General features: G+C 44.7%; 1 protein-coding gene across 3 annotated transcripts in view; it reads right to left on the bottom strand.

The window, feature by feature from the left end:
• Positions 1–4,451: 4,451 nt before the first annotated feature.
• SEMA7A (semaphorin 7A (JohnMiltonHagen blood group)) overlaps positions 4,452–22,571 on the bottom strand; it is a 37,764-nt gene continuing 19,644 nt past the window's right edge. For 2 of the 3 annotated variants that reach the window (XM_087941549.1, XM_087941550.1), the window contains exons 2-14: positions 19,061–19,194; positions 17,488–17,532; positions 16,802–16,897; positions 16,614–16,698; positions 15,644–15,754; positions 12,998–13,143; positions 11,987–12,165; positions 11,640–11,748; positions 10,676–10,853; positions 9,745–9,860; positions 8,363–8,520; positions 7,781–7,848; positions 4,452–6,247 (exon numbers count right to left, since the gene is read on the bottom strand). In XM_087941549.1, the coding sequence (XP_087797675.1) occupies positions 5,880–6,247; positions 7,781–7,848; positions 8,363–8,520; positions 9,745–9,860; positions 10,676–10,853; positions 11,640–11,748; positions 11,987–12,165; positions 12,998–13,143; positions 15,644–15,754; positions 16,614–16,698; positions 16,802–16,897; positions 17,488–17,532; positions 19,061–19,194 (1,793 nt within the window). In that variant the 3' untranslated portion in view covers positions 4,452–5,879. Of the gene's footprint in view, positions 6,248–7,780; positions 7,849–8,362; positions 8,521–9,744; positions 9,861–10,675; positions 10,854–11,639; positions 11,749–11,986; positions 12,166–12,997; positions 13,144–15,643; positions 15,755–16,613; positions 16,699–16,801; positions 16,898–17,487; positions 17,533–19,060; positions 19,195–20,619; positions 20,812–22,571 lie in introns of those variants that run through there. The other variant, XM_087941551.1, reaches the window with a different exon arrangement.

The following is a 22,571-nucleotide window of genomic DNA, read 5'->3' as shown; positions in this document are numbered from 1 at the left end:
GCCTTGACAATTGGGCTGCAGTGTGGTTTCCCATGCTGGATACAAAAACTCTATGATGTCTCTTTGCAACTATGCTGACATCCACTGTGCCCAACATCTGTCCAGCCAGAAGTGCCGCCTTTGGCAAATCACCTCTGATGACTCCTGCTGAGCTCAGTGGCTTCTGGCAACGGCTCTGCCCAGATGGGAAGCCCTACCCTTCCCTCTTCCTGCTCAGCCCCAGCTGTTACCAGACGTTTGCCCACCTGCTCTTCAGCCAGAGTTGAGTCTCACTGCTTCTTGTGCAATTTGAATTTGGTGAGCTGCAGAGAGGAAAGGCCCTCCTTTTCCAGAAAACCACCCAACTTTGCAAGCACTAGCTAAATAATCGGGTTTTTCGGGCTGTGTAGTTCCTCAATTTCCCTCTTTTGACTACCTTGTAAGCTAACGACTGTGGCCAAATAAAAGATATTCAAATCAGTGTTCTATCTTAAGGTGCTGTGGAATATGTAAATAGCCAGCCTAGATGGGAAACCCCATTTCAAAAATTGGACGCTTAACATCTTCAATGAAAGATGGAGTTGAATAACTATATAGTTAGAGTAAATGTATTCTTACAGTCCTCCTTAGGACCACAATTGAATGGTCACTAAATCATCATCATCTTCTTTTAATAACCCCATAATTCCTTGCGGGGTGGAATCTGGGCAACTGAATGGAGCTAGCAGAGTATTTTAATGGCCAGATGCCCTTCCTGTCACCAATGCGAGTTGGTTCATCCGATAATATTCTCAGTGTGCCCAGAGGGAGAAATATCTGCCTCTACCTAGGATCGAACTCACAACCTCCTGGTTGTCAAGTGAAAACAGCACCTCTAGGCCACTGAACCACTCCCAATTGAATGGTCACTAAATGAACTGTGGGAATTTGAGAATTACCTGTATATCCAAACAGATCCCAAGAGAAATTCAAATAGGAGTTCAATCGATAATCAGTTTCTTCGTAGGGAAAAGAAGAGGCAGAGCTGGAGGGTGGGATTAAACACACCATCAGTTTGGAATCTGTGCGCTGCCACAAGAGGCCCAAATCCAGCCCCTCTTGAATTCTGTTGACCTTCATCTAATGCCAATTTAGTGCTGACTCTTACTTTACTAGATTCTTGTTTATAGGCTTTGCTGGTAGTTCTCCGCTTACAATCATTCATTTAGTGAACGTTTGAAGTTACATCTGAACTTAAGGATCAGGTTGTCCAACCTGGAAAGATAAAATTGACATCCTTCTTTTTTGTTATCAGTCTTTACTCCCGCACTGGGCAAGTTGTAGCTTAGCTCAGTGTTCCTTAACCTGGACAACTTCAAGATGCGCGGGCTTGAACTTCCCACGCTGGTTGCTTGGGGAATTCTGGGAATTGACGTCTACAAGTCTTGAAGCTATCCAAGTTGAGCAACACTGAACTAGATGATTGCTAAGATGTTTTGCAATCCCTTTATTCTATAATTCTGTGGCTCTTTTAGAAGATTCAGCAAGGGAGGTATTTCCATTAAGATCAGGATGCTAGAGAAAACTCCTAGACGTTCTGAGTCATCTCCAATATTTGTTGTTGATGCTTTTATTTTTAGTTCTTTTTATTTATTTATCTTTTTGAGGAACTGAAAAATAGAAGGCTTATAAAAGGCTCTGAAGCCATCAGTATAATAGAGCTGTGTGTGTATTATATTAGGAGCGGAACTAAGACACAAAAAGGAGGAAGCAGAATTTTAAAAAAGACAAAATGTGTAGTTCTCTATATAGGGCTGGTCTGCTGTCCAAAATAACATCACAATAGAACAGGAAAAGGAGAAGGAACTGTTCTATAGAGATTCTCCCCAAAGGGACCTGTGGCCAGACTTCTAAAGAAACATGAACAAGGCTGCAATCAAAAATAACCCATAATTTGGGTACCAGCTTAGGTCAAGGCCGAACCTCTGTAAGTCTTTTGCCTGAACTCTTGTCAAATGTCAAATTCTTTTACAAGGAATTTGTAAGATACAGGAGAAAAAAAAGCGGCTTAGCTAAAGTTGCAAAGAAAAAGAAAAAAGCAGAGGTCTTTAGTTCAGGCTAACTGCATCACTCACCTAAGGTCAGTTGGGTGATGGGTGATAGCAGATGTTTGTTGAGGTTGTCCTGGATTACAATTGATGTACCGTGTTTCTCCAAAAATAAGACCCTGTCTTATATATATATATATATTTGCTATCAAAAAAAAGCACCAGGTCTTATTTTCAGAGGATGGCATCCACTAACTAACCTCGCTTGCATGCATCACCCTGGGGCCTCCTTTTTGCTGTCAGAGGCCTTCAGGAACTTCTTCTGTGGCCGGCTTTCCTGAAAGTCTCTGCAGTCGATCCAGAGCTTTGTTATTAGCTACAGAGGTGTTCAGGAAAGCCTTGCTAGCCTTTCTGGCTGCAGAAGAAATGGGCCGGCAAGGCAGGTGTGTGAGGCCTGGCTACAACTGTCCAAAGGTAAGTATTAGGGCAGCTCCACCTCCCCCAACCTCACCCTAGCTTAACTTTTACCCGCCCACTCTGGAGTAGGCAGGATCTTAATTAGGGTTTATTTTGGGGGGTAGGGCTTATATTGGGCACACCTGTAAAAAATCAAGCTAGGACTTACTTTCAGGGTAGGTCATATTTTCAGGGAAACAGGGTAGTTGAGCCCAGAATTAGGACATAAATCATTGTGGTACTTCAGCAGCTTACTGCAACCGAATTTACATCCTTTCTTGTGGCAGCTGTGAACTAACAGCACAGCTTTTAAACAAACGCTGTGGTCATTAAATGAACCCATTTTAGCCAATGGTTTGTCAACCCTGAAGCTGACCTGACTGAGGGCATTTTGAGGCCTCAGTGTTGCCACACCAGAACTGGGGGATAGCGAGGGGGGAAAAGAGATAGCTGGGGTGTGTAGCCAAAATAGAATACTTTCTCCTGGGAACCAAGGACATTCCCATAGGTGGTAGAGAGAGGAGGAGTGAAGTTACCAGGCAACCAGACGACACCTTGATTGGACCATGGGACTGATTGTTTGGGGAAGGTGGAAAACTTTTACTTTTAATTAGGTGAAACTCATGGGAAACTTCAGCGTAGGTTTTCCCCAGAACTGTCCCAATATGATATATATCCAAATAAACCTTTTCTTTGAGAAATCTACCTGCTTCAGAGTTATGTCTGCTCTGGGTCAGAAGTGGTATTCAGCAGGTTCTGACCAGTTCTGGAGAACCGGTAGTGGAAATTTTGAGTAGTTTGGAAAACTGGCCAATCCTACCCATGACTGGCCCCGCCCCCATCTATTCTCTGCCTCCCATTGAGTCCCAGCTGATTGGCTGGGTCTTCTTTGGTTGCCCTGCATAGGAGAATGGAGCTGGAAAGCAGATTAGTGGGCTGGGGAGGGAATGGGGGTTTTGCAGTAACCTTCCCCTGCCACGGCCACCAAGCCATGCCCACAGATCCACTAGTAAAAAAAAAATGAATCCCACCACTGCTATGGGGTGTATTACTTGGAACCCTGACAGGCTATTTGTTACCAGAAATTGGAAGTAAAATCTGGTTTGGGGCAAAAAAAAATCCCCCCAAACTATGCCAAATCAGTTATATGACTATAGGACATGGCCGCGAATGTGGATCAGTTGCCAATTGCCCCCAAAGCAGTCACATGATCTGGAGGCGGGGGGAGCAGCTGTCAGAAGTTCAAATCCAAGTCACAAATAACCCTGAGGAGATCTGACATAACCTTGAATGGTGTCAAGGACTACCTGCATTTTTTTTAACATCTGTATTATCCAAATAAAAGAACATGTAGACCAGGGGTCCCCAAACTTGGCAACTTTAAGACTTGTGGACTTCAACTCCCAGAATTCCTCAGCCAGCTGACTGGAGAATTCTGGGAGTTGAAGTCCACAAGTCTGAAAGTTGCCAAGTTTGAAGACCTCTGATGTAGACCTTTGAGGAATCTAGATGCAGCTATGATTTGGATAGATTGAAGGACCCATAGTGGGAAGTCACCGATTGATAAATCCCAAAGCGTTAAGACACATAGACTTTACTCCAGTGAATTCTGACCACAGTTACTTGTTTGCTTGTTTTTATTTTAAAGTGCTCTATTTAAAAAATACATTCAGGTACAAAGAAACTGGAAGCAAAAATATAAAAAAAGGAATAAGTTTTTTGTTTAGAGATATCTAGGAGAAATGTGCGTCAAAACCCCTCCCCCTCAAAATGGCGTCCGCAGCCATGTGATTAAAGCTTCGCCCCCTTCAATGGCACAGCCGCCATCTTGACTTTTTTTTTAATAGCCCCTCCCCATAAAACACCCCTGTTTTGAATTCCTTGTATTCATAATCTACTGCTGCAGCAGTCCAGAGTGCATCATAAAACAACACTATCAATGACAAAGAAATGTACAAAAGCGAAATAAGGAATGGCTCTTTTTTAAAAAACAACAACAACAACAACAACAATGTAGTGTAGCACAGAATTGCCTTTGGGGCTCGAAAGATTAAGAGGTACTCAAGGGAGGAAGGACAGGTCCATTTTGTGGTGTAGGGTAAACGGAACCTGTTGATGTTTAACTGTGAAGAGGAACCAGTGGTAGACAGAGAGTAGTGAGGGACATATTTTGAGGTGATAACAGTATGAAGGAACCGGAAGGGATGAGTTAAGAAAAATAAAGCCGTTTATGTGCAGAGAACTCACGTGTTAGGAGTATTATAACAAAATAGGACACATTTCACAGTTGATTCTCCAAGCGATGGCCTCATAACAAAGATTGGATTGCAAGTGAGCCTTGGGAAGTGGCTTAAGGATCAATCTTGGTCCAACATTAAGGCGAGCAATTTTGCACCAGATTGGAGGACTTCATTGTAAAGGTTTACACAGAAAAAAAAATCTCTACTCCTCTTTAAGATCTTTTCTTCCAGGAACCAGAGCTCCCAAACCTCAGGTGTTCAACCATTGCTTTCTAACCCACCATCCTGAAATGGGGCGTTTGCAGGCCTATTAGCCCCCCTAGTCTATCTGTAGGTGAGTGAGAACCTTCACTGACCAAGGAACATTAAACGCCTTCCAAATAAAACAATTGGGTGGGGTTTTTTTAAATAAAAAAACTAACAGACCCCAATTGTTTAAAAAAAAAACCAGGAAGCAAACAATGTAGAACAAATATTTACATAGAAAGAGTTGGGAGCTTTCTCTTTTACAAAGAGAAAATATAATAAATAAATATACTGCAACTATTCTGAAATATAATAAGGGCTTTTGTTTGAAAGTTTACGACCGATAGATCTAGACACCGGCACTCGCTATTCTTCAATAAGCAGTAGTAACACCAGTGGGGTTGGTAGAGAATTGGAAATGCCATTGTCTCAAGCTGGACTCCTGAACAAATATGGAGCCAAGCCCTTTCTACAAAGACGGGAAGGAGTTAACTTGAAAAGCCACTGGCAGAGATCTTGTAAAAAAATAGACCTTGTAAGTGCTAATCTGCTTCTAGGCAAAACTCATCTTTCTTTTTCGAGGTTGGATTAGTCAGGTCTCAAGGCCACCACACAAGGTTTTCCCATTAAGACATTCCACGTCCTTCCCGAAATATTGATTTATGATGTTATTTGTCCGATTTGTAGAACCACCCAATCTCAACAGGTGAAACTGAGGGTATCAGATCAGTCATTTTTCCTTCTCCCGAGTCCCTTTGTCTTCTTCTTCATCGTCTTCTTCTTCTTCGTTTGCTTCCATCCAGATGTCAAAAAGATCAAGAAGAGGTTTCATCTCTACAACCATCTGAACTGTCAGATGTCTTCAGCAGAGACGCTCCTGAACATCCGGCCTAGGAGAGGAATGTTGTGAAAGTCCACAGAAGATCGGGCTTTACTGGACGATGAAGACTATAGCTATTATGTGCAGTAACCCCAGCCAGAATGATAAAGAGGGCATGGAGCCAAGTCCCACTGATTTTGCATACTTGTACCCGCTGTCCTGAGAGGGATTCTCCAGGTATTCAGTTATGACTGTCTGATGGAACCAATCTTCTTTCGATACGCAGGAATACTTGCCATAGAGCTCAGCGGTCATATTGTCAATGAAATGAAGGCAGTGACGGTGCCCAGAGCTGCAATGGGCAACTGGCTGGTCATTGTGAAGCCAAGTGTAATTAGCATAATGAGATTCTTGAAAACAGTTCAGGAAATAGCGGGAGTGTAAGGTCACATTCTTTGGGGTGGAACTGCTGCCGTCTCCTGAGGAGAAGAAGGGAGGAAAGAAGGAAGGAAAGGGTCAGTGGTGGGACAGATTGGGCCTCTCTGTCTCCCTTTCTGAATATTTCTCATCTCCTTTTAAATAACAGAATTACAGAGTTGGAAGGAACAGAGATGCAGAGACCTTTAGATAAATTCTCAAAAGGGACCAGAATCAGTCCATCAGGCTATTTGGAAATAAACCATTTCCTAGTTCAAGGTAACTGTTCCAAGTGTATATGTATACTTGGTTTTACACACACACACACAGACACACACACAGACACACACACACAGAGAGAGAGAGAGAGAGAGAGAGAGAGAGAGAGAGGAAACAGATTTGAAAAACAGAGGAAGAAGGCTTCCAAGCAGGTGGGAATGGCTAATTAAAAAACAACAACTAAGGTTTAATTTAAACTAGAGTTTCACGCAGAATATCTGGAAGGGACCTTGGAGGTCTTCTAGTCCAGCCCTCTGCTCAAGCAGGAGAACCGGAACCATTTCAGACAAGTGGCTGTTCCGTTTCTTCTTAAAAGCCTGTAGTGATGGAGAGCCCAATATTTCTGGTAGCAAGCTGTTCCACTAGTTTAATTGTCCTCCCTGTCAGGAAATTTCTCCCTAGTTCTGGGTTGCTTCTCTCCTTGATTAGTTTCCATCCATCGCTTCTCGTCCTGCCTCTAGGTGCTTTGGGGTTGACCAGCCCCTCAAATATTGGAAGACCGCTATCATCTTTGTCGCTTTTCTCTGCACTCTTTCTAGAGTCTCCACATTTTTGAGGCCCTCAAACTGGTAGTCCTCATGAAGTACTTTTTTTTTTCAGGTTGCGGAGAGATTATCTACTCCGTGTCTACTGCCAAACCAGTGTCATTAGATGACCTCTTTTCATATTTGTGGCCAAACCCAACAAATTAAAATTGTTTATTGGTCTGGTCTGGTCTTCTTGGGAAAACTGGGTACGAATCCCTTCCCTGTGCAAGGTTCATGGTTGGCTTTCCCTGTGGTTTCCTCCATATTATAGAAAATGCTACTTCTGGAGGTTCAGATGGTATCCTGTTTTCAGGAATAGCCTGAAAATTTTCCTTTTCTGACAAGTTTTCACCTGGTTGGCATATGGGTGGTCTGCCCCACATTCACATTTCTGTATCTTTTTAACTGATTATTTCAGTTTCGCATGATTCGTAATTTGTTTCACTTTACTATCCACTGCCCAAAGTTTGGGGCAGTTGCCAAATATAACAAATAAAACTGAATTCTAATATGATGATTTTTATAACCTTCCATCAACTCCGTTTATTATTTTTTTCTTCATTCTAAAATCACAAAACTTTTTTTCCCCCCTGAAATCCACTGCTACTTTCAACACTTTGTCCGGTGGCCGTTCTTTTTCCTAACAAAACGTCATTCCCACACCCCTCACATCTTTTTCCTTCTCCTAATTCCTTGTGGGCTTTTAAAAACATCTTTTCACAGATTTTGCAGGAAACACCTTCTTAAGAGTACTTCTTAAGTGTGCTCAAGTTTGTTTATGAATATTACCTTCAGAGGCCAAGTAGCTTTGACAAATGTTTTGAGGAACATCATGTTCTAGAAACTGCAATAAGGTTCTAAAAAAAATGGAAAATTAAGTTAAATATCATATTTCTTCAATAATCTAAGCCATCAAAGGGTCAGCCTGTGGCATCTCCATAAAAGATACATGGTAATCACATTATTATTTACATTTGTTTAGCTGGTCAAAAAATAGCTGAAGAATCACAATGAAAACATTTCATTGTCTTATTAGAAGGTCATGTTCTCACACATTTTTACTGGGTTGCTACCCAGTAAAACCACTTTTCTTGGTTTGTATAATATATTAGCTCAGCAATAATCTGTTTGGTTGGGTTCATGCAAGAGATAAGCCAAAACAAGTAGCCAAAGTCAACGCTAACCAAGCTTCGCATGTGGGAACATATCTCATAAGATCTTTACCTGGTGGACCAGAATTGATGAATACACCCAGTTGAGAAAGCAACGTCACATTTATGTTTTAGAAATGCTTGTCTGGTTTAAGATGCTCTGGTGATCTCAGCCATCCTATGTGGCCATCACACCAATTGTATCAATTATGTAACCTACCCATTTTCATGCTCATTAATCGAAGTGCATTTCTCGTTGACCCATCCACAGTAGGGGTCTCTGGACAGCACACAACTCCCACAGTTGTTCTTATATGCCCCACAAGAGGCCATGGGGAGCTGCACCACCTCGTTTGCTGAAGCCACAATTAATTCATTCTGCAAAATAAAACAAAGGAGCCATTGAAAGGAGCTTTATTGACCATCAAGAGATAGTCAGCCAGATGTGGAAAATGAGCAGCTGTCTCAAGGTCATGAAACGCAGATTTGACATCCTGGCCAGAGGGATCAATGACAAAGGAAGATGGAAACCAGGATCTAACAATAGGTGGACACTCACATGTTGACCACTCTTAGATAAATTCAGGAGTGTCTTCACTGCATGATCAAAAAATTCAAGATGGCCACTGCAATCAAAGATCTACCTAGTTGTAACGTGTGTCTCACATGCAGAGACCTCTAGATAAATTCTCAATGGGGTTCTCGCAACCCATCAGAATGAGTCCATCAGCCTATTTGGATATAAACCATTTCCTAGTTCAATACAGCTGTTCCAACTGTAGCTGTATACTTGGGTAAAGGGAAAGGTTCACCTTGCACATACACACTAGTCGTTTCCAGTTCTAGGGGGCAGTGCTCATCTCCGTTACAAAGCCGAAGAGCCAGCATTGTCCGAAGACATCTCCATGGTCATGTGACTGGCATGATTAAATGCTGAAGGTACACGGAACGCTGTTATCTTCCCACCAAAGGGGTTCCTATTTTTCTACTTGCATTTTTACGTGCTTTTGAACTGCTAGGTTGGCAGAATCTGGGACAAGGAACAGGAGCTCACTCCGTTATGTGGCGCTAGGGATTCGAACTGCCAAACTTTCTGATCGGCAAGCCCAGCATCTTAGCCACTGAGCCTCCTCATCCCTTCTTGTATACTTGGTTATACACAAAAGATCCCCAAAGGGTAAAGACTTGAAAAATGACAGAAAGAAGGCTTCCAAGCATGTGGGAATGGCTAGTTTTAAAAAAAACAAAACACTTTTGAATGTTGATGCCCAAATTTAAACTAGAGTTTCACCCAGGATATCTGGAAGCCCCTGCATATCCTAAAGACATTTTAGCCCACCCACAATCTTCCCCCCAGCAATAAAATGTTTCCTATTTGTTTCGGACAAACACTGTCCATAGAGAATAACAAGCCATGATTTGCTTTAACTGTGGTTTGCTGAACAAGCCATGCTGACTGCTTTTACAACAAAAGCTATATACACCAGTTTACAAAGGAAACCAAACTTGGTTCAACACATACTAAGTCAGAACAGGTTACTCCGTAGCCTGATATCATGCATGAACCCGTATCCTGATAAAGTCATGGGAAGTCTTTCTTACCCTTGTTTTGTCCAAAATCATAGCGAGAATGGCTGCCTGGGATTGGAAAGGCTGGATTTCCAGGATATTCATGGCTCCGTCTGGTAAGACAACCACCTTATGGATGCTTCCTTTGTCTGTATGTGGGATGAGAAGAAAGAAAGGATTAGCAAGATGAAGAAAGTGACGTGGATGGTGAGAACTTCTAGTGGTGGAACAAGTGACAAGAACTCAAACGGACCACAGAAGCAAAATGACATTTTCCACTTGGATGGATTTGAATACTTGACCATAAAACCCTTCAGAATGGACCTTTTTCCCTGCTCTTCCATCTTTAATTCCCACGTTATGGTCTTATCCCAGCAACCAAATATTTGAGTCGTGAGAATTCTCTGTAAGAGTTCTCATTTGAGAAATAGCCGGAAAGATGAGAGTAGAACAGGTGGCTATACAGAAAGCAACAACACTCAACAGTGTAGGGTATCACATCGAAAGCTGGGAGGATAGGCAATTGTGCAACTGTGCAACCTAACGTTAGATCTCTCCGGGTCCCAAGATCACAGCCCAGAAAAGGCTATGGAAGGGAGAATGAGACATCTGCAAATGAGAAGCCAAATCTACCCATTTCTCCAACTCCGATTCCTGGCTATTCACCGCTGTTGCAATCCAACTTTCATCTGGATCACAGCAAGAGAGAACTAATTCAGAGACAGCTGTAGGATCCAGCACTCGCTAAGTGCAAGATTGCAGGTTTCAAGAGTCTTGCTATAAAACAAGTGGGGAGATCGGCTAACCCAAAGCTTGATGTTGTTTGTAGACGAGAGAAGATGTCCAAAGTGCCTTCATATTGAGTTGAGACGATCTCTCCCATAGCCACGGAGGCTTCCTATCGAACCTTTCACACACAATTTCTAAAACTAGCAAGCGTGTTACGGATTGCTTTGTCGGTTACCTGTGGCTAAGTACAGAACATCGTAGTTCTTGTCATCTGCCGCCCGAACCTGGTGGACTCCAAGGTGCTGGTAGTGATGTTTGCTGTAGAAGATGGTTTTTCCATTCATTTGGTCAGCCACCTCTGGATAGCTGTCGATCACTTTGAAAGTCTCAGGTGGAGTTTTTTCTTCTAGGCACTGTCAAGAAAGGCACAACAATGATAGTCAGGAGACGGATGGAGAAGAACGTCCACGTGTCCCGGTGGCGCAGTGGGTTAGAGTGCAGACTGCAGGCTCCTTCTGCTAACTGCCAGCTGCCTGCAATTTGGCAGATCGAATCACACCGGGCTCAAGGTTGAGTTCCATCCTTTCTGAGGTGGGTAAAATGAGGAGCCAGATGGTTGGGGGAAAATAGGCTGGCTCTGTGAACCGCTTAGAGAGGGCTAGAAAGCACTGGGAAGCAGTATATAACTCTTAAGTGCTATTTGTCAGGATTCCGGCAATTACCCTCCCATTTAAACCATGAGTCTTGAGCCCAACTTCCAAAACTTAAAAAGGATTTATTGGGAGTTAACGTGCCGGCGTTGCCTGGGTGTAGCTGACTCTGAGACACGTCATTCATTGTTATTCATGACCCTGGTTTCCCCCCACCCTCTGGGTGTATCATAATTCATATTTTCCAATGGGACACATCCATAGCCAAGAGTCATCAATCATGCTCTCCAATTAGATATTTGCAGGGCAGAAACTTCAGTCACCTAGTTACTATCTTTGAAAAACTATTTATGGAATGGAAGCTGCCACACTGCTCCCCCCCCCCCCGCCACTTCCTTTCTGTTGGCAACTCTTAAAAGACCATAGAAATATTTTATGAGTTGACGCTATTGCTGTTATATCTCACCCTGAGTTATCCCCATAGTCTCCAAATTGACTACATATTGGAAGGATCGATTTTCCCACCCAGCATTCACCACTGCTGTTTACCTGTCCTGGCTTCACAGCAGGGGGTTTCCCAGTGTAGTTTTTCAGGGGAGACGTTCTGAAGCGTTGGCTGATGTCGCTAACAGAGTAGACACAGACGGCGGAGTAACCCCTGTGGAAACGAGATACAAGGAATCAGCCTGCCATCAACGGCAACTCTTATTTGTATGGCTTTCTATTCGATTATGGCCAGTAAAAGGGAGGCTCTTGCCATAATCTAATTCCATGTTACATAGATAAAGACAGGAAAGAAGGAAGGAAAGTTCCCGCAAGGGACGAAGAAGGTTCTTCAAAGCCAACCAGAAGTCCTCTGGTGGTGGTGATGGATGGTCCAAGAGCCAAAGACTCACCATTCATTTAGGAAAAGCCCATAGATCTTTGTCTGAAACCACTGGTCCGACTCAACGATAAAGATGTCTTGAAGCCAGTCAAAGTTTCGGTTAGTGGCTGAGTCCACACAGACCAACATGAGCTTCAAGAGAGTCGTCCACTTGGCTGCCGAAAAGGAGCCGTTGCCCCCTTTGTCACCCTGCAGAGAGAAGGGGGAAAGGGGGTTTACTAACAGAACAGAAAAACGCCTCTTCTGAGCTCTGGGGGGCCATTCTAATCTTTTCTTAAAACAGATCATTAAACTTGATCTTTTCAGAAACAATTTATGGCTCGAGAGTAAAAACTAACGGATGGAGGGTATCTCATTTCACCACCTATTCCTTTTGCACAAATCTACAATTCAGGGGGGGGAAATCTTCCAGAGGGGATGAGAAGACCCAAACTGGGTTCATGCATTCTGCTAAGGAATCATTTGTAGGAGAAGAGCAGGCAAAGCTAGGAGGGAGGAGTTAAGTGTGTCATCAGCTTAGGATTGTTGCGTTCCAACAAGCACTCCAAGTCCAGTCCCTCCTGAATTCTTTTTCCACTCATCTGGTGCCAATTTTGGGTTTAACTTTAGCTGACCAGATCCTTGTGTACAACCTTGAATAAATATTTTTATGTTGCAACCTGGTCTTGATTCTTTGCTCTTGACCTCATTGATTGAAGAAGACATCATGACTGAATTTAGCTGTGGCTCTAAGCCATCGACTCCACTGGTTGGTGCAGGGCCCATAGCAAGCCACCAGGAAGTCACAATGGCCGGGTGCAATACCATTATTGCACCATTGACGCAGTGGTATGCACCACTGAATGATTTCTACATATTGTGGTGTCTGATGAAAGTACAGGATCCAAAATTGTTTGCATCACAATGCGCCTGTCATCATTCACGCGGGATTGTTGGTGGTCATGAGGGCTTGGTTCCCACCAAAATTAAGCTACCAAGATAGCCAAGTATCCCAAGAGCTTTTCAAAAGCCCATTCTTGACCTTGCACACTTGAGCCACCCTGGAGATCTTCCTTGGAGCCAAAGGATTAATTGGCCAGTCAGGATTGTCCTCTCGGAAGAAGAAGTAGATCTTATCATTGTAGGCCTCTTCTTGTCGGATTGGCGCAATCTTCACAAATTGTGGATCTGCCAGGAGGGAAAAGGTGGAGCCGGTGAGATTAGAAAAGAAAGCAGAACAAGCCTGAGCAGATCCTTCAGCTCAGAACCTACACAAAACACCCATGCCTGATTACTGTCAACCCTTTTCATGTTCATGCAATATGTTTAACTAAATCATGGGAAAAACCACTCAGGTGCATTGGTTTCACACAACAAGCTAGGTTACAGTTAACCTTGGTAAAGCTTTGGGGCTTACCAAGTTGTACAAACACAGAATTATGGATTAAGTTGATCACACGATCCAACATTACCAACACATCAAACAAACTAGGTGTTGGGATTCCGGCACTTAACCCCATTTAAACCATGAGTCTCGAGCCAAACCTCCAAAACTTAAAGATTTATTAGGAATAAACATGCCAGAACTGCCTGGGTGTAGCTGACTCTGAGACACATAATTCATCGTCACCCTTGACCCTGGTTTTCCCCAACCCCTCTGGGTGTATCATAATTCATATTCTCCAATGGGACACGTCCATAGCCCAGAGTCATCAATCATGCTCTCCAGTTAGAATTTTGCACGGCGGAAACTTCAGTCGCCTAGTTACTATCTTTGAAAACATTTGTGGAATGCGCTTTCGGTTTCCGAGCTGCTGCACTGCTCTCCCCTCCCTTTCTGTTGGCAACTCTAAAAGACCATAGAAATATTTTATGAGTTGACACTTGGTTTGCACCACCTGCTGAGCCCTCCACGAATATCTCAATTGATGTAATAAGATTGGGACTGAGTTAGGGACTTCTGTCTTCGCTGTGAGTGGTGTTGGGGGGCGGGAGGTGCACGAAGGGAGGCTCAGCCAATCTCACTGTACACATGTTGTACTCTGACAATAAAGGTAATAATAATTACCTAAGGCCCAACCATCCTTAAAGGTTTATGCAGGAGATAAAGTGTTTTTCCACCTCCGAAGACAAGTTAGCTCTTCTGAAATCCATGGCCTTTTTCTGAGCTTGACTGCCCCTCCCTTCTGTGCACGGAAGAGGCCCTTTGGACCCTGTTACATTCAAAGCTTAAAGGCCAAGTCTGCAGGGGTGAAAGCCCAGTCCGTCACTTTTGTTCTGTTTGGAACGGCCCCTGAGCTGGGAACGGAAAAGTCCTCCCAGAGGGACCTAAGGAAGGAACCTTGAATTATCTGAGGCTTGTCATCAGAAGTTTCCAACCTTGGAGAATTCATCCTCCATGATGTTAATTACATAGGAGACACCTGGATGGCATTTGTTTGGGGTTTTTTTTTTTTTGCTCCGTTGAACTCCTCCGGGCCAGAGTTGTGTTTGTTTTGAGTCTTCCTCCCTAACCTCAAAGCTCATCTCCGACTGGGTGGAAGCCGGGGAATGCCTGGTCTCCCTTTCCTTGAGAGAAAAAAGATCTGTGAACGGGGGAATCCATTTCTTATACAGAAGAGAAGATAAACCCAGAGGTGGCATTTCAGCAGGTTCTGACCCGTTCTGGAGAATCGGTGGCAGAAATTTTGAGTAGTTCAGAGAACCGGCCAATACCGCCTCTGACTGGCCCCGCCCCCATCTCTTCTCCGCCTCCCATGGAGTCCCAGCTGATTGGCTGAGTCTTCTTTGGTTGCCCTGCCCAGGAGAACGGAGCTGGAAAGCGGGTGAGGAGGGAATGGGGGTTTTGGAGTAACCTTCCCCCAGGAGTGGGGTGGTAATGGAGATTTTTACAGTGTCCTTCCCCTGCCATGCCCACCAAGCCACACTCACAGAACCGATAGTAAAAGAAATTGAATCCCACCACTGGATGTTCAAAGAAAAAAGCACCTTTGGAACAACCATGATCTGGACGACTGAGAATCTCTACAGACCTCGACATAAAAGCTACCAGAGTCTCCTCTGAGCTGTACTTCATTCTTGAAGATCTGGAGAACACATCCATGCTTGACCACAAGGGAAGGGACATTGGAGGCCTTATAGTCCAACCCCCAGCTCAAGCAGAAGACCCTATACAATTTCAGACAAGTGGCTGTCCAAACTCTTCTTAAAAACCTCCAGTGTTAGAGTGCCCACAATTTCTGGAGGCAGGTTGTTCCACTGGTTAATTGTTCTCACTTTCAGGAAATTTCTCCCCGATTCGCATCCTTGGCAAGACCACTCTCCAATGAGTTATGGTTGCTCTGGACCACTTTTGGATAGCCAGGAATCACTATTTTAAGAAGGCCCCACAATGTCCCCATTATCGGTCAATATAGGGCACCACGGGAAAATTGAAATGGTGGCCTTCAACTTCCCTGAAAAAAAGCTCCTGACTGGGCCAATTGGGGTTATTTGACTAGCCATCCTGCCACCCAACCAACCCTCAATGCAAGTCATGTTCTCACAGTAGGTCTTGAAGGCAGAGCAAGGACTGCCTGGATATGTCACCTTAATCCTCATCGCCAGACACCTTGTCAGGTATTTGCAAGGGTTGGAAAGCACAACATTGTCGCTCAATTGTCTCTTCCAGAACCTCAACAACACTTACTCTTCATGACTGTGTCACTAGTGTAAAGTTCTGTGGCTCCATGCACCCGCCGAAAACGAGGGATCCGTCCATTGTATTGGTATTTCCGGACAGTCGAATAGATGTCATTGCCTAGAAGACAAGGAAGAAGAGGTTGAGACTCTAGAAAGATGGCAGAGAAGAGCAACCAAGATGATTAGGGGACTGGAGGATAAAACATATGAAGAACGGTTGCAGGAACTGGGCCTGGCTAGTCTAGGGAAGAGAAGGACCAGGGGAGACATGATAGCAGTCTTCCAATATCTGAGGGGCTGCCCCAAAGAAGAGGGAGTCAAGCTATTCTCCAAAGCACCTGAGAACAGGATAAGAAGCAACGGGTGGAAACTCATCAAAGAGAGAAGCAACTTAGAACAGGAGAAATTTCCTGACAGTGGAACCACTTGCTTCCAGAAGTTGTGAATTACTCCAGGTAGTTTTTAAAAAGATGTTGGACAGCCATTTGTCTGACGTGGTGTAAGTTTTCCTGCCTAGGCCGGGGGTTTGGACCAGAAGACCTCCAAGGTCCTTTCCAACTCTGTTATTCTATTATATTCTACGATGAGGAAGAAATTGAACCAGAAACTTCTCTTCTCGCCCAACCGATTCCAAAAAGAGTTCTCATAAAGAAGATCTGTCATTTCCCCCTGGGGATTCCATCACAGGGATTGTGCAACGAGAAATATCTACAACCAGCCTTCTAAACAGAAGGACACGCTCTTCAAGGGGAAACTTGGCTTACAGAAATAAGAAGAATATGAAAGGCACCATCGTATTTGTGTATTCAAATACTTACAAAAATTAAGTCACCCCAAGATCTTTTATAACATAATGAAGAAGGTAAATCTAGCTTTATATTCTTCCAACATGAGGTTGGAAGAAAGGGAGCTTCGGAACAAATGATCTGGAGAAGTTCCCTGGTGGATTCATAACTATGAGCTCTGAATTCATTTACCATCGATGAGGACAAGGGAATTTTTTTCAAGGCCAAAAGGTGCTAAGCTCTGGGCACTGATTCCTGGCTCTTTCTGACCGTCGACCTGTAGAAGACAGGAAAACAAGACCAAAGATGAAATTCCCCACGTCTCGCTTGGCCAATGTCCCCAAAAGGAAAAGGGGTGAAGACGCAACCATGGACCTTACCCAGTTCCAGCAGGTTGGCTTGCAGGCGTTGGTGCCACAAACCAGCACTTTGCCCTGGTACTTCCCGATGAACGTAAGATAATTGACAGCTTCTCCCTGAAAAAAGAAATAAGGAAAAAGATGAAGGAGAGGAAAAGGGGGGAGGAGGAGAAGAAAGAAGAGGAGGAGGGGGAACGGAGGGAAGGGAAGAAGGAAGGGAGGGAGGCAGAGAGAGAGGGAGGGAGAGAGGGAGGAAAGCAGAGGTGGTATTCACCCGGTTCTGACCGGTTCTAAAGAACCGGTAGTGGAAATTTTGAGTGGTTCAGAGAACCGGCCAATCCCACCTCTGACTGGCCCCGTCAACCCCATCCCTTCTCCAACTCCTGAGTCCCAGCTGATTGGCTGGGTCTTCTTTGGTTGCCCTGCACAGGAGAATGGAGCTGGAAAGCAGGTTAGTGGGGTGGGGAGAGATAGGGATTTTGCAGTATCCTTCCCCTGGGAGTGGGGAGGGAATGGAGATTTTAAAATGTCCTTTCCCTGCCATGCCCACCAAGCCACGCCCACAGAACCAGTAGTAAGAAAAATTGAATCCCACCCCTGGAGGGAGGGAGGAAGGGAGGAAGGAAGGAAGGAAGGAAGGAAGGAAGGAAGGAAGGAAGGAAGGAAGGAAGGAAGGAAGGAAGGAAGGAACTATTAATCAAACTTACTGAACGTCCACACATGGAGCTGGATACATTTACATCAAAACGCTCCTGTACAAAAAGAGGAACAGGGAAAAAATAATTACATGCATGGCTTTTTTAATCCCAATTTTTTAAAATCTGATATATGACTTGGCAGTGCTTTGCCACCTACTGTACATTAAACTGCCAAACCAAGAGAGAAAGGATCTTAGCTTTTTCAGTGGACTCATTCCAGCACACAGAAGAAGGGACCACTGGTATTTCTCAACGAAGCTATTACTCAAGGAGAGAAGCCAAAAGTTTGTTTCAATGTACTGATGAGTTACTTATCCAAGCAAGCTCCAAGAGATAACAGGTGAGGCAACCCTTGGTATCAAGCCTACCCAATGGCCTAGATGTAGGAAAGGCATTTGAAGGAGGAGACCTCTTCTAGAGAGGGTGGCTGAAGAGGGAGTCAACCTATTTTCCAAAGCACCAAGAAGGCCAGACAAGTAACCATGGATGGAAACTCATCAACGTGGGATTAAGGAGAAACTTCCTGACAGGGAGGACAATCAATCAGAGGAACAACTTGCCTTCAGAAGTTGTGGGCGCTCCATCCCTGGAGGTTTTTAAGAAGAGACTGGACAGCCACTTGTCTGAACTGGTCTAGGGCCTCCAGCTTGAGTTGGACTAGAAGACCTCCAAGGTCCCTTCCAACTCGTTCTTCTGCTCTCGTTCTGGCTAGCAGGCCTACAGAAGGGATGCACTCCATTCTGCAACAGCTTTCTGCAGATACTAAAACTTTCCACCCTGGTTGTAAACATAACAACCCCTCTCCTGTCGGTGCAGCAGCGCAATTAGTTACCAACACGTTGCCTGTTTCTAAAGCCGTCCCAGGAGAAGAGATGATTCAGAGATGGGGGTGTGTGGAATAAGGAAGTCACCCATAATCGTCAAGGGATAAGAAGTGTTTTCCAGAATCCGGCACCTCTTGAAAAGATCGGAGAACTCTTCAAGTCTACGATTAAAACTGTTCTGGCCCAGCCTGGTTCCAAGAGAACAAACTCAAGACAAAGGCAGCAGCCCCCACCTTTTAAGGTTTAATCCATGAATTCTGTTTCTTCACAGATAAAAGGCTACTTCCTACTAATTTTCTCCGACAAGAAAGAGTCTCGCCAAGTTGTTTGTCAAGGCTGCCAAAAACCCACAGATAAGAAATAGTTTACAAGAGTTTTCAAATACTAACTATAATGTCCACGAGGCTGAGTTTCAGAACGTCTTTGCCTTCTGCAAAGAACGCTTCTTCAAACCTGGCTTTTATCCTCTTGAGGGAGGGGCCATTACCTTGCAGCCTTACTCCCGAGTCGCCTGTGCTGCTGTAACTGCTCTGTCCTGCGAGCAACCCTGTGTGCGTGCGCACTTGGCACAGGCTCCTCGGGAACCTCCTCATCGCTGCTGCCAGCCCCCACAATCTCTGAAGGCAGCTGTCCACTCCCTAATGGTCTTGGCCCCTCATCTGAGTCCTCGCTCTCCTCAGCTGTCCACACCTGCTGCCGGCTAACCACAACAAAAACATCAAAGATCAACTTCGCCCTCCCTTTCCCAGTCTCCTCACCACGTGGCTGGTGGAGTCCTCAAAATTGTAATAGTAAAGTTTGTTTTCCGCTCCGACGAACACGGAAGAAGAGCCCTCTTCGTGGTAGACAGCGATGTGTTTCTCCGTGGAATTAAACTGGAACGTTTTCCACCCTATAAAAGAAGGGGGGAAAGGGGAAAAAACAACAACTCAGGACTAAGCCCAGATGAAGGAAAGCATAGGGAGTCCTCACATTATGACCAGTGGTGGGATTCAATTTTTTTTACCACCGATTCTGTGGGCAGTGGCTTGGTGGGTGTGGTGTGGCTTGGTGGGTGTGGCAAGGGAAGGACACTGCAAAATCCCCATTCCCTATTTTACCCACAACAACCCTGTGAGGTGGGTTCAACCGAGAGCGAGGGATTGGGCCCAAGTCTTAGCTTTCATGGTTAAGAAGCGACTAGAACTCACTGTCTCCTTGTGATTTACCTAAAGTCACCCAGCCAGCTTACATTTTGAAGGTGGAACTAGAACTCCCCATCTCCTGGTGATTGGCCCAAAGTCACCCCATCAGCTTTCATGCCTAAGGTGGAACTAGAACTCACCGACTCCTGGGGATTCGGCCAAACACACCCATCTGGCTTTCATGCCTAAGGTGGGACTAGAACTCACCATCTCCTAGTGATGGATTCAAAGTCACCAGCTGGCTTCATGCCTAAGGCAAGACTAAGGCAACTCGCAGACTCCTGGTTTTTAGGCCAGCACCTTAACCATTTAGGCTGGTGATGAAATATTGAAGGCATCGGGACAGAAACTGGGAGGCTGGGAGTTCTAGGCACGAAGCTAGCTGGGTAATCTTGGGCCAGTCACACCCTCTCAGCCATAGGCAGGAATGGTAATTCAGTTGCAATGGCAAAGTAAAATCTGGCCAAGAAATCTGCCAGGACTTCTCCAGCAAGTTGTTAAGAGTTAACGTTGGTTTGAAGGCACTTCCTCAAAAAAAAAATTAGATACAATCAGCACATGAATCAATGCTACACTCTCACTCTCCTTTGGTCCCTCCGCCATCTGATGAATTTCAAAATTGTTGACATGTGAATATGACCCAGGCAGCCTCCCTCATCAAATTAGCCAGGCCATCTACCTCTTTCTTTCTTTCTTTCTTTCTTTCTTTCTTTCTTTCTTTCTTTCTTTCTTTCTTTCTTTCTTTCTTTCTTTCTTTCTCTCTCTTTCTCTCTCTCTCTCTCTATCTATCTATCTATCTATCTATCTTTCTCTATCTTTCTTTCTTTCTTTCCCTCCCTCCCTTTCTTTCTTTCTTTCTTTCTTTCTTTCTTTCTTTCTTTCTTTCTTTCTTTCTTTCTTTCTTTCTTTCTTTCTTTCTTTCTCTTTCGTCTCTCTCTCTCTCTCTCTCTTTTTCTATGTTTCTTTTCCCTCTTCTTTTCCTTCTTTTCTGTTCCCTCCCTTTCTTTCTCTCTCTTTCTTTCTCTCTCTCTTTCTCTCTCTCTCTTTCTTCTTGCTTTCATTCTTTCTCACTTCCACCCGTTCCACCCCAAGCTGGTTCATGATCTTCTGATCTTAAGATTGTGAGCTGCTACCTCGACTGCAGAGCAGGTTCCATCTGCAGAATCCAAATTAGTTGTTTAGATCTACTTTCTCCACTGCTTCTCGCTATCTCTTCCCTCTACACAAAGCTCCGGAAATTGTCCAGATTGCGAGGGGAGGTTGAACAGAAGAAGAAAAAAAACCGAAAGAGATAACAAAAGAGAGGATGGCCAAAGCCGTCCCTTTGCCGAAGGATGGGATACAGTTTCCCACAGTGTTTTTTTTTCTCTCTCTCTCCTTGATCCAGCTGTCTGGGAAAAAACCAACACACACACTCACACACACATACACACACAAACAAAGAGAACTAGATTTAAAGCCAACAACCACACCTAACCCAAACCACTCTTCCAGTTCACTAGAAATGGCAAATGAAACTAAGAAAGACTTAGATAATCAGGCGTAAACATCTGCTGACCTTCGATCACCCAGCTTGGTTTCAACAGATGACCCTGAATCACAACTGTAGGAGGGAAGGAAATAAGCTTTTCTTTGTTCCCACTTCTCAGCCTGATGAGCCAGTTTAGACCTCTCTCTCTCCTTCTCTCTCTCTCCTTCTCTCTCTCTCTCCTTCTCTCTCTCTCCTTCTCTCTCTCTCCTCTCTCTTTCTTTCTCTCCTCTCTTCTCTCTCTTTCTTTCTCTCCTCTTTCTTCTCTCTCTTCTCTCTCTCCCCTTCTCTTCTCTCTCTTTCTCTCTCTCTCTCTCTCCTCTCTCTTTCTCTTCTCTCTCTCTTTCTCTCTCTCTCTCTCTCTCTCTCTTTCTCTCCTCTCTCCTCTCTCTTTCTTTCTCTCCTCTCTTCTCTCTCTTTCTCTCCTCTTTCTTCTCTCTCTCTTTCTCTTCTCTCTCTTCTCTCTCTCTCCTTCTCTCTCTTCTCTCTCTCTCCTCTCTCTCTCTCTTCTCTCTCTCTCTTCTCTTCTCTCTCTTCTCTCTCTCTCCTTCCCTTCTCTCCCTTCTCTCTCTCTCCCCACTCTTTCTCTTCTCTCTCTCTTTCTCTCCTCTCTCTTTTTCTTCTCTCTCTCTTTCTCTTCTCTTCTCTCCTCTCTCTCTCCCCTGTTTAATTTTGGCTATGGGTGCTCTCTTTCATTCAGCCCCATGGAAGCCAACAGTATGGTCCACCTGCAACCAACAGGTGGGCAGGTGGATTTCTTCCACCCAAGCTTTCTCACAAGGAGGTGCCCAGATCGAACCGTAGATAGTTCGGGCTGAAATAGCCTCTCCTACTCTCACTTTGCCCATCCAGTTTGGCAACAGGGTGAGTTAAGAAGTTAGGCATCTAAAATATAGGTTGCTCATTGTCTGGGGAGCGGAGGCATTACAACATCTCATTGGCTAAATAATGTGGTTTTCGACTCTCTTCTTTTTGAAGCATTGTGTCATGATCTCAAGGGACAAAAACAAATCCTTCTCTTGGGCCTTCTCAGTCAGCCGTGATGACTAAAGCAGGGAATCCTCCATCCGAGGTGGAAGATGATCTCCCTCAATCTGGGTCCCTCAAGGCCTCCGGGTATTTCTACTTAAGGTTGATCAACAAACAACCTCAGGGCAGCTGGCATTTGACAGATGCTTTGTTGACAAGCGGTGGCTCAGTGGCTAAGACGCTGAGCTTGTCGATCAGAAAGGTCGGCAGTTCGGCGGTTCGAATCCCTAGCGCCGCGTCATGGAGTGAGCTCCCGTTTACTGGTCCCAGCTTCTGCCAACCTAGCAGTTCGAAAGCACGTGAAAAGTGCAAGTAGAAAAACAGGGACCTCTTTGGTCGGAAGGGAACAGCATTCCGTGCGCCTTCGGCATTTAGTCATGCCGGCCGCATGACCACGGAGACGTCTTTGGACAACGCTGGTTCTTCGGCTTTGGAACAGAGATGAGCACTGCCCCTAGAGCTGGAAATGACTAGCACGGATGTGCAAGGGGAAACTTTACCTTGTTGACAAGAGGATAGAAATGCCTG

Source organism: Pseudonaja textilis, chromosome 13 (genome assembly GCF_049901715.1).
Source record: "Pseudonaja textilis isolate UNSWEBS1 chromosome 13, rPseTex1.2, whole genome shotgun sequence".
In the NCBI taxonomy this organism is placed as follows: Eukaryota; Metazoa; Chordata; class Lepidosauria; order Squamata; family Elapidae; genus Pseudonaja; species Pseudonaja textilis.
This window is presented reverse-complemented; position numbering and strand designations above follow the sequence as displayed.